This window comes from Gracilinanus agilis, chromosome 3 (genome assembly GCF_016433145.1).
Source record: "Gracilinanus agilis isolate LMUSP501 chromosome 3, AgileGrace, whole genome shotgun sequence".
NCBI classification, from domain to species: domain Eukaryota; kingdom Metazoa; phylum Chordata; class Mammalia; order Didelphimorphia; family Didelphidae; genus Gracilinanus; species Gracilinanus agilis.
In genome coordinates, this window is record NC_058132.1 from 147,954,209 (window position 1) to 147,974,915 (window position 20,707).

Here is a 20,707-nt window from a genome sequence, read left to right on the forward strand (position 1 = left end):
AGAGAACATACAAGTGCATGGTAGAGTAGCAAATTGTTTGAGGTAAAGAGCACAGTTCCTCAAAAATGTGTACTCATCCTTCTTTACAAGTTTCTCAATTCTACAAGCATTGATTAGGCACTTACTATATGCCAAGTATAGGAATAGTATAGTAGGAATAAATAACAATAATTACAGATACTAATTTATTATTATCTATATATAAGTATATACAAATAGATAAAAATAAATGACGAACAAAAATTAAACAATACCTACCTTCATGTTTATATTCTATTAAGAGAGACAATCTGTGTTTAAGTGATATATAGTACATATGAAGTTATGGGGGTACAGGGGAGGATGGGGAATGGAAACAGTATCAGAAAAGGCTTAACCAGACTTAATCTCTAGCTCATTTTTGTTCATGACAGCACCATCTTCTCAAGTCACCTGGATGCTAAACCTCAGTCATCTTTGAGTCTGTCATCTCTTTTACCCCTAAATGCAACCAACTGCCAAATCCTATCAATTTTATTTAGCTTGTCTCTCTCCTTTATATCCAGTCCTGTCTACTACTGCTACAAACCACCCTAGTTAGCGTCTCATTGCCTCCCAGGCTCTATTTTAGCAGCCTTTTAGCTGTTCTCCTGCCTCCATCCTTTCCCTCTCCAATCTTACCTTGATGCCTGAGTAATTTTGTCAATATACTTCCTCAGTCATAAAGACCATAAACTTCTGATTCTAGTCTGGAGAGTTCTCAGCAATCTGTTTCCAGGTTGATTGTCCAACCATATGTCATGGCTTCCCTTTCCTTACTCTACTATCACAGGCAGACTGGCTTACTTGTTCTCCCTTCTATACCTAGAATGAGCTCCCTTCTCACAGTATTCTCCATCTCTATCTGTTCAAACCCCTTCTTGCCTTCAACTCAGGTGCCATCTCCATGAAAGTCATCACTGATTCCCCCCACTGCTGACAGTATTTCTTCATTCTTCTAATTTCTCCTCAGACTTTGCCTGTATCTTTCCCTTACTCATATTTCCTTCTGCATTAATACTAATTACTTAATATTAATTAAAATAATGTGGTTTCCTCTCATTGGGATGTAAATTCTTGCCCCCAGGGTGTAAGTCTTACCCATCTGAGGTGGCATGGCATTGGAGTCCAGAGACTTAGTGTTTAACCTGGCTTCTGGTACTTACCAGACAAATCACCCAACTCCTCCGAACCTCAGATTCCTTGCCTACCCCAAAGGGTTGTTACAAGGCTCAGATGAGATATTTAATGTCAGTTACTATGACTACCATTGCTACTACCACTCTTCTCCTTGTCGCCCTGGCACCTTGCACATGGAGGTGTCTGTTCAACCAAAATAACCAGTTTTCCTGGCTATTTGGGAATCTTGTTTAGAGAAAACTTTCTGATCGATATTATGAATTAGCACATATCTGTTTCGTAAAAAGTCTCGACCAAAACAATACTCTCAAGCACTGTACTCAGAGGAAAAGATAGAAGAAAGTTGTCAGCAGGCAAGAAGCCATAACAACTGATTATGTGCCAATTGGGACTCGCTGAACTCTGGAGCTTACATAACTCTCCAATGAATAAATTGTTAATTTTAACAAGAAACAGTCATGCCTCTACATATGACTATTTGCAGATTGTGTTTGACCTGAGGTGAAAAAAAATGTAAGGATTAAACACGATATAATGCCATAAGAATTTACTATAATGAAATGTTACAGCTAACAAGGCACGGAAGACCAGGAATTGACATTCTCATTTTCTTCCATTTGTGAATACTAAATCTGAGTTTATATTTTATAGTTATAGTGATCATAAGAACTCATATTAATGATACAGGACCATTTGCAGTCAGAATAAATTCACTGTCTTAAAATTAGATTACTTCAAATATATCAATCTTGTCAATTGACTGGCTATATTTCTTGAAGACCTGTTACCCATCTATTCAAAGCACAAAGTTCCAGTGTTGAAGGTAGGTCTTTTCTGGTCAAAGGATCGCAGCATCTGGAATACATCATAAGCAGTGGCACTCTCCATTATTTCTATATTCTGGCAATCCCACAATAGCCAAACGGAATTTTACCCCAAGATTTCCATGGGACTGGATTTCTTAAATTCCTATCCTGAGGGAAAACCTCCCAACAATGGCTTATAATGAGAATACCTTTTCAGCCATCCATCACAGGGAGTCACTCAACCTTGCAAATAGCCATTCTCTAAGAGACTATAATGATAGAGATGGGGAAGCAGTAAAGCTTTTGCTGATCTTTATTTTAATCATTTTCTTGGCCACTTATGGACACTGTGAACCATTTTGGGGGGGAGGGGGGAGATGGAGGCAGAGGAAAAGTAATTCTTGGCAAAGTTTTAAAAACTGAAGTGCCAAAATGAGAAATACAGTCTTCAGTTCTGTGATGTAGTGGAAGGAAAATGTAACTGGAATCTGAAGAGTCTTATTGAAATCTTGGCTCTTCCACTTAGTAGCCAGCTATTTGGTTTGAGGTAAATTACTTAGTTTCTCTGAGCTTCAGTTTTCTCATCTGCAAAATGGAGGTGATGCTTACTTCCTGTGGTTATTCTGAGACTTTAAGTGAATTAGTATGCGTATAATTCTTTATATTTAGGAATAAAGTTTGGCCCTGTGATTACATTAATAATAGGGTTTTCTTGGATAAGGAAACTCCTACTGCTAATAGGCACCTTTTTTGAAATGTGGTCTTAAAGAGTTGCCGGAAGCATGGTGTCAGACTCAAATAGAAATGACTAGTTAGTATGGCCAGACTCAAGTAGAAATGGCCACCAGTGGATAGAGGGTAGACCTGGAATCAGGAAGATTCAACATCATGAGTTCAAATCTAGCCTTAGACACTTACTAGCTGTGTGACCCTAGGCGGGTAACTTAACCCTGTTTGCCTCAGTTTCCTCATCTGTACAATGAGCTGAGCTGGAAAAGGAAATAACAAATTACTCCAATATCTTTGCCCAGAAAACCCCTATTGGGGTTATGATTAACAACACCTACAACAAACCATAAGCCATACTTGAGGATCTTTGCTAGCCACCTATTGACTTAGAAAATCACTTATTAGCATTATCTATGTCCCATTATCTATTTATTTTGTTAAGTATTTCCTAGTTACATTTTAATCTGATTCTGGCTACCCTTCCGTGTTTAATACCTCTAGAATCATGAGAAGTTTAGAAACTTGCCCGGAGTCACAAGACCTATATGTATGAGAGTTGGGACTCGAATCTAGGTCCTTCTGGCTTCAAGGCCAACTATCTGGCTTGCAAGCCAACCGTCATTGTCAATATCTAGGACTATATAGAAATAAAAGTTATTTTCATGTCTATTATGCATGCTAACATATATTAGATGAATGTTAAGATCCAGGAAAATAAATCTTATTGGTTTTTTACTAACTGCATAATCTTGAGCAAACTCTTTTATTTCTCTGGTTTGTATATTCTTCTTTTGTAAAATGAGAGTTCAACCAGATGGCCTCTAAGGGTCCTTCCAGCTATTAATATTAAGCTTCAGTGATCCTTTGACTTGCAGCCACAACTTGGTTTTTTGTGGCTAAGGATGACCTTTTCTGACAACCAGTTTCAATAGAAACTGAAGAGGGAAGAGAACTGTTTCTGAAAGGACTGAACTCTCAGTGTCAACTGAGAAAGAGGTAGGGAGAGGAGAAAGAAACAGATTTGAACTGGTTTCCCTGTGTATTTCTGATACAGCATATCCCTCCTAACTTTCCACAAGGAATAAAATCCTTATTCTTTCTTCTGTCTGGGAAGCAACTGTCTGAATTTATAGCCAACTAACTGCTGAACCTTTAAGATGAAAATAAATGGTTTGTTTTAACTTCAGTTCTCTATCATATGTAGGTTCCCAACAAAGAGAAGTGAGGGACTGATGCCTTGGGGCAAATGGCACTGTAATAGGAGCTGCTATTTATATAGCTTTTAGGTACACTACAGGTACATTGTGCTGTGGTCTTTTGCTTTGTTTAAATATGATTTAATCTATCATCATTGAAAGTTAATAAAGATTAATAACAAGAACCAAAAGAAATGGCAAGTACAAAGGCTGCAGAGAAATACAAGAACACATGTATGAAGTGGTACATAATGAATAAAGCAAAACCAAAATAATTTTTAAAAGAAATAATCACAAAACCTTAAAGTACTTTTTAATGGACAAACCAAGACTTAGGAAGAAGTCATTTTAGAAGATACCATAAGAGAGAGAGTAAAGTCTGAAAACTATAGCCCAGTGAGTTTGATTTAATTCCAGGCAAAATTCTAGAACCTTAGGGTAGTTAGTAAGCCACTAGGAAAGGAAATAGGGAACCAACATAATATTTTCGAGTAATCTGTCATGCCACATTATCTCGCTTCCTTTTTAAGTGTTAGTAGGATGTCTTAGGTATAGTTTACTATTTTTAACAGGATTTTGTGAAGTTTCTTATACTTCCCTTGGGAAAAGATAGAGAGCTAAGGTCTAAATAATAGTTCAGTTTATATGAATTCAGAATTGCTTGACTGTCCAGACTCAAGTATAGCCATTGATAACTAAATGTCAATTGGGCAACAGTCTAGCAAAATGTCATAGGAGTCTGTCCATGTCCCTGTTCCCTTTAACTTCTTAATTAGTGACTTGCCTATTGACAGTGACTTACTTACTCAATATGAAGGGGACACAAAAGTGGGAGAGATCGCCAAAATGACACGATCTTAGCCTGCAGTGAGAAAGTTTCTATATCTAAGGAAAAGGATAGTATAATTGCTATACTTTGAAGAGCTATTTGCCTCATCAATTGCATTGTACCTAGTTCTTTGCTCTGATGACAAGCAGAATACCTTTCTTTTGTGCCTGAGATTAGGAAAAGTTCCTCAATAATGAGTTATCTACCACTAGAACAGGCTATTCTGGGAGGCAGGGAGTAAGTGGTTTTCAATTCACTAGAAGTTTTCAAAGTAAATATGGATGAATGGTGACTTGTCAGAAATGCGATGGAAGATATTATTGTTCCATTTTGGAATGGAGTAATGACTTTTAGGGTACCTTTTAACTCAGAGATCCGGGGGATTCTGTGGGATGTAATGCCTTTATTGTTTAAAGAAGTTCAGTAACTTCTCTTTTTTTTTTTTCTTGGTTAGGTAATAAGAGGATTTGAAAGTACTTTTTTTCCTTGCCCAAGGATAAAAGGGATCTTCTGTCATAGTGAGTGCTATGCACCCAGGAGATGCTTAATGTTTGTTGAGGCTTTATAAATGAATATGGATGTGTATATCTGAATGTGACCATGTCTCTCTTCAAAAATAATTATTAGCTTATTTTTGTAATGAGCAGGATATGCTTGGTCACGATCTAAGTGCTTCATATTTTACTTTTCCAGAATGTGTCTTGTGTCCATAAAGATATCCAGATTGATATCGTTGTGCATTCATTTCCTACTTGGTACCAATGCTTCCTCCAGTCTGGATCATAATTAATAACACTGAATAAAACTTGCTTTTATAAAATAAGAAGCCAGCATAAAAAAGTGGAAGAGGCACTCTGTCTGTGGAGTCAGAGAACCTGGGCTCACATCCCTTCTCTGACACTTATCTATCTGACCTTAGGCAAGTCACTTAACATAATAGCCCACAGTTTCCTTCATAGACAACTGACCTCTAATCCATCCAGTTCGAGGCATGACTATCCTGATATCATATCATCTGATCCAGATGTAAAAGAAATCTCACATATATCATCTTGGGTAGAGATTTAACAAATGAGAACAAAGCCCCCAGAATCACACATGCCATAAATAGAAGAGCCAAGATTTGAAATGAGCTCCTCTAGCCCTAAATTCCCTTTCCTTCATTCAAACTACTTAAAAAATAATAATGATCCCAGAGTTGCGAATACTCTTAGAATGATTCTTATCCTTTGAAACTTAGATCTGAAGCTAAATGAAATTTATAAGACACAGCTCTGATGTCACATAAAACAGGTATATGCTTAAAAGACATTTTTGTCTTTCAACTTCTATCTTTTGGAAACAGTATTTAGAAATAAAAATTTTTTTTTAGAACACATAAGGTTTCATAATAGATGTGTTGGTAGAAGAAACTACTCAATACATTTTTAAGAAGGTAGCATATTGAATTATTTAAATACGAGTTCTTGCCTTTTTATGAGGAATGACAGTATTTTACAAGCAGCAGTTGTCTGGAGATGAAGACCAGCCCGATCTTCATATACACTCAGCACACTTAATTTCAGGAGCCTGAACTGGCCTATAGCCCAAATGGTTTGTAAATCTGTTCTTACAGTTACAGATCTCAGAACCACATTTAAATTGTTCCTGGTTCTGCTTTGATGAATGTACTGTTTATTTCTTGGCTGACTTAAGTGGTCATTTATTGGACTATACAATGCTTCGGCCATGGAGCATGTAATAAACTCGAAGTTTTTTATTTTTTATTTTTATGTCACAAGAGAATCCTTTTGTTGACTTATATTTACTATTCGATTTTTTTCTCAATCATATATGAGAGGTAACATGCAAATGATTATTCATTTCTGTCTGCTTTTGATAATTCACATGCATTACTGATAAACCATTTTCTTTCTACCTTTCCATAAGGATAGATTTCCCTGGCTGTATTTGAAAGTTTCTGGCACAATTACCTTGCTTGCCATAGCCATTACTCTTATTTCCTTAGTCTGGTCTCATGCATAGATACACCAAATGGACCCTTGGTTCGTGAAACTTTTTTTCCTTCTCCATATGTAAGTTTTGTCATTGAGTATGAATAAAATCTCCTTTTCAACACATATTTATTCAGTGACCCCCAGTTTTGGCACTACTAAGTACCTCAGTCAACTAGAAGGTGAATGTCTGAATGTTCTGAAACCAGAGTATCTCAAGATTTTCTGCCCCTGAATTCCCATGGCATTAACAAAATTCTGAGGTAATTTCAAGCTTGATTTTTTATATCTGATTATAGTTTCTAGTTTGGAAAGTTCTGAGACTCTCAGAGTACCTGGGAGAGGGATCCCACCCTAGAAGTAGATCTGTGACTACACCTGGAAGGATGTTCTGATTCCAACAGTATAGTCCATTGGAAAGCATGCAGCAACAAAATTCAAAACCCGGCTCTCTCTCTTGCTACCTGTGTGACCTTTGGCAAGGATCCTAACATTTCAGAGCTTCCATTTGTTTCTTCATGTGTAAAATGAAGGGTTTGGACCAAACAGGCCCTAAGCTTCCTTCCTGATCTAAAGGGGGGGAGGGGGTTCTAGGATTTCTTCTGGTATGGAAACCTCACACCTTGGAGACTGGTTTTTCGGTTTTGTCTAGGTACAACATCATGAGGATCAGACTCCCTCAGAGAGCCAGAGGATTTTTCATTTGTTCTCCTTTTTTGTGTCTGTCTTATTCTGAAAGCAGTTTTGTTAACATTTGTCAAGTGGTATACTGAGTTCTTCTTCCATCTGCCCAGGCTTCTTTCTGTTCACTCTTAAAGTACATTGTTTTGTAACCTAATGGTATGTTTTCTTTTGTTTTGGAAAGCAGGACCTCTACCCTACCCCCTGATGTCAAACTGGTTCCCAGATTTTTTCTTAGAATTCTGTCTTCTGTGGGACCAACATCTTTCGTTTCCATAGATTGCACTATTTTTTTGTTTCCAAATAATACATCTGCCAAAGGGCCCCTTTTTCCCCCCATGACTCACAACACTGGTGCTAGTCTCCTGAAATACTGATTGTCTCCTGGCATGATCTTGATTTCCTTCACTGTTTCCTTAGGAAATAGTTATTGTTTCTATAGTCTCCGTGGAAGGAAAAGGCACATGGTCCTTTTTTTTTTTTTTTCTTCTCTTATGCTGTGACTTGTGCTAGCCAATATAAGTGTACCTGCTGCCACGCTTAGACTTCATGGACCTTTGTGGGCATGAGAGATCTTTAAAATTCTTGCACAATCTCCTCTTTGAATAAGTGTGCTTTGGCTTTCTCAAGTTGATTGGAAAAGAAATATTGCCAACTAGCTCTCTGGTGCTCTGAGAAGATAAAGTATTACTGCCAAGACTGATGGATGTTGGCCAGATTAGAGACTGAAACTGGGAAAGCCTTCTGCAATCTTGGATTGTTAAGCACAGAAAAGCAAGCTAATTGTGTGTGCATGCATGTTCATGCCTACACAAACACAAAGTCATTTTTACCCAGTAATCCTTTATGGGAATTGGACTTAAGAAGGGATGTTGTTTAGGGTGATTCCCCCCTCCCTCCAAGACCTTCTCATATGCAATAAAGGTGTGCCTTACTTTATTGTAAACCCCAGTGGGGCTAACCACAGGGAAGTGCTCTGGGGCTCCAGGAAGCGGATGCCCATTGGAAGTAAACAAACCCTCCTGTACTCATTGAAAGCCGCACCCAGCCTACAAGCACATCTCTGCCATCGCTGCAGAGTCCGAAGGCACAGGGGTGCTGAAGAGGAGCCAGGAATCTTTCACATCAGCTACTGCCTCTTTTGGAAAGCAGGAAGCCCGAGCCCAACAGAACCAGCATCAGAAGCACCCACTGATGCTTGAGACCTGATCCGGACGCCTTTCCTAGCCTTGCCATGTGGGCACTGACCCAAGAGATCAGTGCAAAATAAAAATGGCAGGATTTCACAGTGAGGACACTTATTCAGGTCCACATCTGACCCAAGCATTAACCCTTTTTCTGACACCTGGGAATCTCTTTAACTGGCCTGTTAAGTGAATTTGCAAGTCTCATGGGTCAGCCTGTTCAGGACTGACTCAAGGGAAATGGGCCCTGTCTTTGTGCTTCCTTGGGAGATGATTCCCCTTGGTAAGAGCCGCTCTTATTTTTGTAGGCATTGAGAAAGAACCACAGGACTGGCCTGAGCAGCTCGGGTTGCTATAGAGTGTTAGAATGGCACTTGTCTTGGCTTGTGGCTCTCAGTCTTTATATCTCTGCACTCAAGAGATGCCATCCAGAGAATATAGTATCTTTGTAGTCCCTTCTAAAGTCGTTTTTATTCATCTGTTATTTGTTTAATTAAAAAATTATAGATGTGAGAGAGGGAGGGGAATATGGCCCAAAGACATCATAAAACCATAGTTAGGAATATAGTAGTAACCCTTTTTAAAAAAAAAAAAACATAAAACCTTGTCTTAAAACCAATACTGAGTTTCAGTTCTGATGCAGAAAAACAATAAGAGCTAGGCAACTGAAGTTAAGTGACTTGCTCAGGGTTACAGAGCTAGGAAGTATCTGAGGCTAGTTTTGAACCCATCTCCAGACCTGGCTCTCTAATTACTCCATGCCTGGCTCTCTACTGAGTCACCTAACTTCCTCATAAAATAAAATACTTAAAAATGATAGTTTTACTATTCAGACAAAAAGTTCAATCAGCCAAATATTTTAATGCCTACTGTGTATATAGAGGGCACTCTCTTAAAAATTGTTTATATATATTTTTTTTATTCCACATAAAGAGTAGTGATTTGGGGAGGAAGGGGCTCCTTGAGAGTAGGGACTGTGGCACATAGTAGGTACTTAAATGCTTGTCAACAGATTGAAAGGTCTTCCTGCTCTCTCTCGAGACAGTGTTCTACCAGCTGCTCTTGGTAATCAGATTTGAGTTCCATGAGAGCCCCCTTATTATTGCCAATTGCTGACTGAGGTACGTTGAGGTCCTCTTTTAGCACATGCAGATAAGAACAAAATTAGGAACTCAGGAGTGCTTTAGGCTCGGTTCACATAGCAAGTTCTTGTTTCATTATCATTATTTTAAAAATCTATTAGCACACATTTATTTGAACTTGAAAAGCTGTTTCATTTTCTCATCATTTTGCTTTCTCAACAATAGACACGTTTAAGCAGAAACTGCTTTGGAAACTCCATGCTGAACTATTTGAATCCTCTTTGGGAAATCAATAGAATGCAAAGAATGGCTTGTGGCTGGGCCTGCAAGCCTTGCTTATGATTTATATGTATTCTGCCAGGGGCTTGTGTTTCTTATTAAGGTTTGACAACTGGCTGTAGCATTGGCTAAAACATTATGTGCAGCTATGCTTTTAAAACATAACTTTCCTGGAATTATTTTGCCTAGAAATGACTAACAGTGGAGCCTCTGAAAGAATGCCAGCTTCATAGATATACCTTTTGGTGCCCCAGGAAGTGTGATTTATGAATGCAGATTTCCTAACCTAACCTCACCAGCTCTTTTTTTTCCCTTTGCAAAAGTGCTTTTCCATTAACATCACGTATTAGTTTATCGAACAACTATGTATTAAACATGTCCTCTGTGTAATGTATTGTGCTAGCACTGGAGGAGCCATAAAGATGAATAAAACATGTTCTTTGCCTTCAATAGAATGTAGAAGGTAAGCTCTTTGAGGACAGGGACTATTTCATTATTATCTTTGTATCCAAAGTATCTCACACACAAAAAAATGTGTTGGTTTGAGTTTAATTAAAAGTGCTAAGTCCAGCAGGCAGCTAGGTGGCTCAGTGGATTGAGAGCCAGGCCCAGAGACAAGAGGTCCTGGGTTAAAATTTGGCCTTAGACACTTCCCAGCTGTGAGACCCTGGGCAAGTCACTTAACCTCCCTTACCACTCCCTGCCTGGGAGGTTCCAAGACAGAAAGTGAGGGTTTAAAAAAAAAAGTGCTAAGTCCTATACATAAATAACTACAATGCACATTAGGCTGAAATAAGTTGTTTCAGAGTTTTACCTTCATCTGAAGAATGGAGATGACTTCATGGAAGACTTTCAGAGTGTGCTTCAAAAACTAAGATGGGCAATAGGGAAGGCATTCCAATCTTGTATCTGCAACTTACAAATATACCACAAAAAGGCATGGTCTTTTCCTTCTGCTAATCTTAACCATTTTTATTCAAAGATATTTTGTTTTCCCAATTCCATGTAATAAAATTTTCAACATACATTTTCAGGAATTATAAGATCCAAATTGTCTTCCTCCCCACCCTTGGAAATGGTAAACAGTTTGATCTGGATTATATGTGTATTATCATGTAAAACATACTCCCATATTAGTCATTGTTATAAGAAAATACTCAGATAAAACCATAAATAAACTAATGTGAAAGATAGTATGCTTTGATCTGAATCTGACTCTACCAGTTCCTTTCTCTGGAGGCTGGATAGTATCCTTTGTCATAAGTCTTTCAGATTTATCCCAGATCATTGTATTTCTGAGAGTAACTAAGTCATTCACAGTTGATCATCATACAGTGTTAGTGTTACTGTGTGTGATGTTCTCCCAGTTCTGCTTATTTTGCTCAGCATCAGTTCATATAGGTCTTTCCAGCTTTTTCTGAAATCATCCTGCTTATCATTTCTTATAACACAATAGTATTCCACCACCAACATTATACCACGGTTGGTTCAGCCATTCCCCAATTGATGGGTATCCTCTCAATTTCCAGTTCTTTGCCACCACAAAAAGAGCTGCTATAAACATTCATGTACGAGTAGGTCCTTTCTCTTTTTTTTTTATAATCTCTGGTATATAGACTTAAGTAGTGGTATTACAGGATCAAAGGGGTATGCACCATACGACCTTTGGGTGTAGTTGCAAATTGTCCTCTAGAATGGTTGGATCAGTTCACAACTCCACCAACAATGCATTAGTATCATGATTTTGCCACATCCCCTTCAACATTTATCGCTTTTCTTTACTATCATATTGGCCAATCTGATAGGTATGAGGTGATGTCTCAGAGTTGCTTTAATTTGCATTTCTCTAATCAAATCTTAACCATTTTGAGAGATTATTTTTAAAATACCAGTATTTTAAAATTATGAACCTGGAGAAAGTATCATCTCAAGATTTCTTCTTCCTTTCTCTTGATAAGCCAAAGGCTTTCAGCTTTATCTAGTAAGATAGTAAGAAAAAGATTTTGTCACTGAGAAGCTAGTGAAGCTATTAAACCAAACTGGATTACAAATTTCCTGGTTGCTTTGTTCTCTGTTCACTGTTTAACTGGCAAATGCCCCCTTTCCCCCCCAGTTTTACTTTGTACCTAAATTGGTGGATGATAGAGTGGGATAAAGGGATCAGCATCAACTACACAAAAACATGAATAAACCCCTAATGTGAGAAAGAACCATAGCACAAAAAGGTTTTCACCTAAAATTTCCACCATGAATGTTATCCAAAAAAAATCAAGATGTCAATTTGCAAACATTTAAGAAATGTTTCTCTGCCAGAAAAGAAAGGTGGGGAAAAGACCCTGGTGGGAAATTCTTTCCTTCATACATAATCATTTTTCATTGACTTTAAATTATTCTCAGTCATATGTTGCCATTGAAATACCTTAGCTATCTAGAAAATATGAACCACACTATCACCTCCTATGAATTATGAGTCATACATTTTAATATTCTAATTTGCTACAGCTATTTCCCACATAGGATCTTTGAGTCATGGGGGGAAGGTGACAACATCATAGAAAAGCAAAATGGAAGCAGAAGTATTCGTATCCTGGTTGCTCTACTTCAAAAACAACTTTTCATATTGCATAGAAACTAGTACAGGCTGCCTCAGAGGGCAGTGGATTTCCACTGATCAATAACTCTGACACAAACCATATACTGGCTAGAGGTAATACGAGTGGTATTAACCTAAACAATCAGCAAGCATTTATTAAATGCTCAGCACAGTGCCTGGAACATAGTAGGTACTTAATAAATGTTTGCTAACTGACTGGTTGCTTACCATGTGGAAGGCTCTGTGTTATGCTCTGGGGGTACAAATTCCAGAGTGAGATAATCTGTGCCCTCAAGAAGCTTACGTACTACTCTTAGTTATCTGTTCTATGTATTATCCTACTCTCCAATGACAGTGGAAGCAAGTTAGAGCAAGAGGGATAAACTATCTAAGCACCTAGATTTTTCTCTGCATGTATCTGTTTCCAAACAAAAATGAAAATAATTTCTGGACCATCCGTTGTAGTATGTTTCATCTATAATCAATTATTAACATAGATAATCAAAAGTCACTTCCAGGTGCCATCTAATACAGACAGGGAGTTATATGATAATTTTTCACATTGCTATCTGGGAAACTTATATTGGGTCATTTATTAGTATAAATGGGAAACTAAGCTCAAATAAGCTCTGCATGATGTCACAATGAGTGTAGCCTTAAGCATATATGGGCAACCATTCTTGAGTACTTTGGATCCATTATTTCATTGCCATGAGTCTTCACATTGATTGAGCTCATGATTCCTTAGTTATTCTCATTTATGGGACTGAGAATCTTTTCCCCATTTCTTTGTTTTTGTTTTTCATAAAGGATCCAACCACCATGTTGGAGACCTTAATTTAATTTTTTTTGGTATCCAACTAGGCTATAAATCAGTTTATTATTATTATTATTATGATGATGTAAAATAGTAGAAGATTAATAAATTGAATTTTTTCAGTATGTGCCCTACCTACATCTTTTTCTGATCATCTAGTTCCTCTATAAGGTCTTACAGTCATTTTTAGTTTGATTCTAAAATTGTTGCATTCTATGACTTGAAAATATATACATACATGTGTGTGTGTTATATGTATGTTTATATACGTGTGTATCCATAATATAAACTGTCTATATAGTACATATATAAATATATTTGTGTGGGGGCAGCTAGGTGGCTCAGTGGATAGAAAGCCAGGCCTGGAGATGGGAGGTCTTGGGTTCAAATGTGGACTCAGATATTTCCTAGTTGTATGACCCTTGGCAAGTCACTTAACCTAGTTGCTTAGCTCTTTATTCTAGCTCTTCTGCCTTGGAATTGATACTTAGTCTCAATTCTAAGATGGAAGGTAAGAGTTTTAAAAAAATTAAAAACAAGTAGCACATTTGTGGGTATTATATATGTATATTATATGTATGTATATATACTTATACACACATTATTATATTGAGTCTTTTTTTGATCATCTGTGGCCTATGGACTCCTCCTCAGAATAATGTTTTTTAAATGCATGAAGTAAAATGTACAAAGGAAACCAAAAGTTGTTGAAAATAAAGGTGTAATTTTTTTTCCCTAACCAAATTCATTGATCTTGAAATGTAGTCCATGGGTCCCACCTTAAGAACCAAGGAAATACCTTACATCTATTACATAGATGGATTCTATTACATCTACTAAATAGATGTATTTTTACTTATTTATAAATTATATATGTATTCCTATACTAAGAATTCTGTAATTATAAAAGTCACTCAAAATCACAATGTAAAAGGAGAGATAAAGATGAAATACTATTTGATCCTAGAGCCTCTGGAATTCTTGAGTAAGGGGACTGGCAAAGTCAGGTTTATGCTGTAGAAAAATAATCATGACAACTGAATGGAAAGTGGCTTATAGTGGGAAGAGGCTTCAGGCAAGGAGACCAACTAACTGACTGTTTCTGTAGCTGTCACTTAGCTTCTGAGCCTGGGTGGCTGCAGAGATGGCATTGCTCTGGAGAACAGTAAAAAAATTTGAAAGAGGAGGTTTGGGAAGTAATATCCTAAGATCTGTGATGGCTACCTCTTGTTTATATCCTCTTATCTTATGGAACTCTCCATCCCATACAAAATAATTAGTGGGGAGGCTAATGCTTCAGAGTTTAAGAGTCTGTCCTCCTTGGAGCATCTTCCACAGCCACTAGGTGGTCCAGGGGACAGACGACTGGTGTGCTCTGGTGAGAAGAGAAGGGATTTTCCCAAGTGGCACCACCTATACAGGGCTACTGTGGGATATCCAACACCCAGCACCTAACCTGAGATTATAACTAACCTGAGGAGATGATTTGGGCTCAGAAGTGGGATGGTTGGGGTATTTTGGGAGAAAAACGCAAGTATTGTTTTCTAAGAGCATTACAGGGAGATCCAGTATAGCCCATCTTGCCCAGGTCTGATTAGTTGTCCCCACATCCCTTGAGGTCAGTCACTGGTCCATCTATGTATGGTTTTGTCAGCATATGGCCTCCCCATTTGGAATAGCAGTGCTCTGGACAATGAAAACGTATGAGTTGTTTTGTTGAAAGATTTAATTTTGAATCCAGGTGATAGAGTTCAGTTAACACATCTAACATTCAACCAAATTAATGCATTCTGATGATTGCTCCCCAGGGAAAGGTGAGAGAGGTAGCTGCAAACTTGTTAGTGTTGTTTTCAGACTAGACAGATTGGATAGTCAGTTCTGATTGAAGATTAAGGATCATCTTTCAGTATAGTCTCAAGGGAAAGAGAATGCTGCAAGGTTATCTTAATAATAAATGTCTTGTGTTTATGTAGTATCTCTCTACAAGATGTTGAAAGTACTTTGCAGACATGATCTCATTGCATAACATACTTATGAGGTAGGGAGGTTGCAAGTGGTATCACCTCTTCACAGGTGAAATGATGAACATCCACCTCACTCCTGAACTATTGCTGTTTTCACCTGGTTGGCTTCTCAGATTTTGAAATCAGTTTAACCTACTTCTTTGACCCTGACATATTCTTCCTCAGAAGCTGTCACTGGCTTTCTATTTATTTATTTTTATTTTATTTTATTTCAATTTCAGTCTGCCTGAAAAGACTTTGAGAGTCTTCTACCAATGTGCCTCTCTATCCCTGCTTTCCTAATATCTTACCACCATCTCATTTTTATTCGTTCCCTTCTCCCTTACCTCAGCCAATTCTCATTTTAAGAAGATAGATAATATCTATCCATATGCATTAAATATATTCTTTATATTTTATATATATAGGCATGCCCTCCATATCATGGAATCAATAGCAACTTTTTTTTTTTAACTTGGTGAGGCTTCCTGCCAATATCCGGCTTGTTCTTGGCCATCTCTTCCTATTATGTAGCCTTACTAATATGTAGTTGGGAAGCGCTCATCCCTAAGGGGCTTTGATTTCATCAAAGTGGATAGGCACAAACAGATCATCATTTGGTGGGCAGTCTTTGCTGATGAGCCACACTATATTTCATTAAGCTAGTTCTTGAGCCATTCTTTGTAATGGAGCCTATCCACCTTTGTAAAATTTACCAGAGTTTTTGCTTCTCCTTTGAGAACCTGAGATCATCTCCATGTAGATACTGGATGTAGAATCGGGAAGATGTGCCTCAGACTTTCTAGCTATGTGATGCTCAGCAAGTAGCTTAACCTCTCAGCCTCGATTACTTCATCTGTAAAATGCAGCTACTAATAGAACCTACTTTACAGAATTGTGAGGAACAAGTGAGATAATGTATTAAAATGTTTTGTAGACCTTAAAGCCCTCTGTGGAAGTGATAGGTATTATTACAGCAAAGCATTTGGAGTGGGAAATTAGTGACAGGACTTGTGGTGGTGTCATGGAAAGAATGAAACTGGGTTCAAATCCCTGTTCTGCTGTGTGAGATTGGACAAGTCACTTAACCTCTCTCTAGGGTTCCTGATCTATAAAATGAAGGGATTGAATCTTTGTTCCCAGACAACAGATGAGGAAATACACTTTCCTCTTCTTAATAGAGAGATGAGGCACTACAGGAATGGACTGTTGCATATTGTTCTAAATATGTTAGATTTTTTTTTGTTAGATTTGCTTTATTACAAGGGAGAGTGATGGTGGAAGGCAGGTATACCAGTCATTTAAAAAAAGATATTAATAAAACTACATTGAGAATAAACTTGTTTCTGACATTAGCCCCATCTACATTGAATTGATAATGATAAAACTTTGCTGTTCAGTCATTTCTGTTATGTGTGACTCTTCCATAATTCCATTTGGTGTTTCCTTAGCAAAGGTACTGGAGTGATCTGCCATTTCCTTCTCCAGTCATTTTACAGATGAGGAAACAGAGGCCAACAGGGTTCAGTGATTTGCCCAGGGATACTCAGTTTAGTAAGTCTGTGAGGCCAGATTTTAATCTTCTTGACTCTCAGCCTGGCACTCTATTCACCTGGAAGACCCCCAGTAAAATTACAAAGAAATAATTTCTTCAAAAATAGGAGACAAGATTATATAAGTATCATATCACATTTTAAGACCTAGAGGCATAGTTTAGTGGTACTACAGCTAAATTAGTGACTTCATTGTTATACAATCTATCCTGAACAGCCTGAAATAAAACCACTTCTTTACTAGTTTTTCTTCTTCCAATACAGGAAAAACCTCTCCAGTTTCTGTTCCAATAATGATGCCCCATTTCTCTAGCATTGTTGGGAAATTATTTTTCTAGATAACTGAAGCTTATCACTTTAAGCAGGAAAACAATTTAACTGTTTTAGAGAAAATGCTCTAAGGAGTCTACATTTCCCTACCTTCTTAAAGAAGGTTCATGGAGTATTTCTTTTTTTTTCCTTAATGTAGGACCATTATTATGAGCATTACTGGGTGATAGAACTAGAGGTGAGAGGTACCTCAGAGGCCATCTAGTCTTCAGCCTTTTTATTTTACAGATGAGGAAGCTGAGGCATTGAGAGGTTATGACTTATAATACTAAAATGATCTCGGAATCTTGAGGCAGCCTTGTAGGGATTGCTTTGCCCCGTATTAAATGACTTCAGCATACCATACTTTTAATTCTTTTAAATGTATTTATAGTTTATGTCTTCTCACTAAGGCTGTCTGTTGTCACCACCTTCTAATTTCCTGCCTGTCTTCTGGATGCTAGGGAAACCAGATGATTGTAGCTTGTAGGAATTGTATATAAATCATAGTGAGCTCAGAGTGAAAACCTGAGGTCTTCCCTCATGGAACTTGCATAGAATTTGGTGGCTAGTTCAACAATTTCAAGGCTTTTAAATTTACTTTCAGGTTCATAACTATGTTTAGGAGAATTAAAATGACTAAATTTGACTCTCATGAGTGTTACTTTCATATATTATCAGTTAAAATAAATTGTATTATGTGATTTGAATATTCTGTGCTGAATCTCCTTTTTATTTTATTTATTTAAATTCTAAAATATTTTTCCATGTTTACATGATTCATTTTCTTTCCCTCCCCCCTCCCAGAGCCAACAAGCAATTCCACTGGATGAACAATTGTTATCACTTGATACCTATTTCTATATTATTAATTTTTGCTATAGAGTGATCTTTTGAAGCCTTAACCCCAAATCACATACCCATATATACATGTGATAAGTGATGTCATATGTTCTTCTTTTGCATTTCTACTCCCACAGTTCTTTCTCTCAATGTGGATAACATTCTTTCACATAATTCCTTCGGGAGTGTCCTGGTTTGTTGCATTTTTACTAGTAGCAGAGTCCATTACATTGGATTGTTCCACAGTGTTTTACTTTCTGTGTACAGTGTTTTCCTGATTCTGCTCATTTCACTCTGCATCAGTTCATTGAAGTTCTCTCAGTTCATATTGAAAGCCTCCAGATCATCATTCCTTACTACCCAATAGTCTGAATCTCTTTTTAATTAATACGTATAATCAAGAGTTGACTTCTTAAAATAAGATTTCCTAAAGATTATGTAGTCTCTCTTTTTTAATCCTTATCTTTTTTCTTAGAATTAATTCTAAGTATCAACTCTAAAATAGAAAAGTGGTGAGGGCTAGATAATTGAAGCGACTAGCCCAAGGGCCCATGGCTAGGAAGTGTTGGAGGCTAAATATGAACCCAGAGCCTCTCATCTATAGCCCTGGCTTTCTATCTACCAAGCCACCTACCTGCCCCTAGTATCCTAGTATCTTCAAAATAAATGACCACATGTATCACAATGACATCGATGGTGCAGTAGATAAAAGCTGGACTTGAAGTCAAGAAGATGAGTCTGAGTTCAAAACTGGCCTCAGACATTTCCTAGCTTGTGATCCTGAGCAAATCACTTAAAGCTGTCTGCTACTGTTTCCTCATCTGTAATAAAACCGTTCCAGTAGCTTTGCCAAGAAACCCCCAAGTGGGGTCACAAAGAGTCAGACATGACTGAAACAACAGAACAACATCAATATATCTCTGCAAAGTAGGTAGGGACAGGTCTTCTGCGTTCCTGTCTCACAACTGGAAATACTAAGACAGAAAGAAAGGTCTTTCTAGGACCTTTTGACAGACACAAGTCTTTAAACTCTGAGAATACTATTATTTCTGCTTAGCCTTTGCTGACATTGAGTTTATAAATTCATGTGCATCCCAGCCAAAAAGTAACAAGAAAGAGAGGTAGGACTCGCGTTGCTTTTGGGGACTTGGGCTCAAGGCTAATTTGTTGGTTTATTTTAGTAGGAAATGTAGATATGTGTAAATAGGTATGTGGTCATTTGTGTCATCAGTTGTGTTTATTGAGAAGCATCTAAATCTAGTCCAAAGAGGATCTGGAGTTAGGAGGACTGAATCTTAATCTCTGCGTGGCGAGGACCTCTCTCAGCCTCTGTTCGCTCATCTCCAAAGTGGAAATAATATTAGCTCTCCCTACCTAATAATGTGTGGGAAGAGAGTACTTCATTATTCTTCAAGCCCAAGTTATTGTTGTTATTGTATGAGTGCACTATAATTGTACGTAAGACAGAACTCAGGTTAGACCAAACACAACAGAAGGTGATGGTTGACAGTCGCACTACAAAACCTGGGCAGAGCCAGGAACTAAATTCTATGAAAGAGGCTTCAAAAGACCTGCATTTCTCACTGATTCATATTTGCTTTTCCTTTTGTTCCAGGAGATGGCGATACGAGCACTCAAACAGACAGGCAGTAAAAACATTGAAGCTGCTCTGGAGTACATTAGTAAAATGGGCTACGTGGATCCCAGAAGTGAGCAAATCGTGCGGGTCATTAAGCAGACCTCCTCAGGTGAGCGCAGACTTCTTAGTTTATCTGAAAAGCAAATAACTTCATGTTTTAAATGTGAGGTTGCTTTTGGGGTAAAAAGAGCCAAATCTATTCATCATCAATGAATTTTAAACCATTTTTGCTATTTGTTGTCCTGAAATTAACAAATACCAATATGAGAACATTTTATATTAAAACCAAATCTTCATTACAACCTCACCTGTTTCCTTTTTTAAAGAACATAATCAATTTAATATCTTAGCTTCATAGCTGTTCTGCTTCTCTTTATCTCTCTTGTGAACCAACTCCTATTCTCTAATGTTCATTCTTTTCAATAATTCATTTGCAGTTTTCTTTTTTTCTTTATTTTTCTTTTCTTTTTTTTTCTTGCTTTATTTGTTCCTTCCAACTTTTCTTAAAAACCTGTCTTAGAATCAATACTAAGTATCAGTTCCAAGTCCGAAGAGTGGTAAAGGCTAGCTAGGCACTGAACTGGGATTCAATGACTTGTTTAGGATCATATACCTAGGAAGTATCTGAAGTCAAATTTGAACCCAGGACCTTTTATTTCCAGGCCTGGCTCTCTATCAACTGAGACATCTAGCTGCTCCTCCTTCCAGGTTTTATTAAGCCTTCCCTTATAATAAATAAGCATAGTGAATCAAAACAAATTCACGCATTGCTCATATCACCCTACTGTAATCTATCACCTCTGTTAGGAGATAAAAGGCGGTCTTAATCAGTCCTCTAGAGTTCTGATTGGTCATTGAATTGGTTAGAGCAAAGATTTTTTAATACAATATTGTAGTAATAATTGTTCTTTTACTTCTGTTCACTTCATACAAGTCTTTCAAGATTTCTGTATCTCCTTTTCCCTTTTTTAAGGCATAATATTCCACTAGAGTCATATACCAGAATTTCTTT

At 37.5% G+C, this 20,707-nt stretch overlaps 1 protein-coding gene across 1 annotated transcript in view; it reads left to right on the forward strand.

Annotated features, from left to right (window-relative positions):
- LATS2 (large tumor suppressor kinase 2) overlaps positions 1–20,707 on the forward strand; it is a 79,565-nt gene that overhangs the window by 43,350 nt on the left and 15,508 nt on the right. Inside the window, exon 3 of the mRNA XM_044668305.1 lies at positions 19,672–19,804. Coding sequence (XP_044524240.1) covers positions 19,672–19,804 — 133 coding nt within the window. The remainder of the gene's footprint in view (positions 1–19,671; positions 19,805–20,707) is intronic.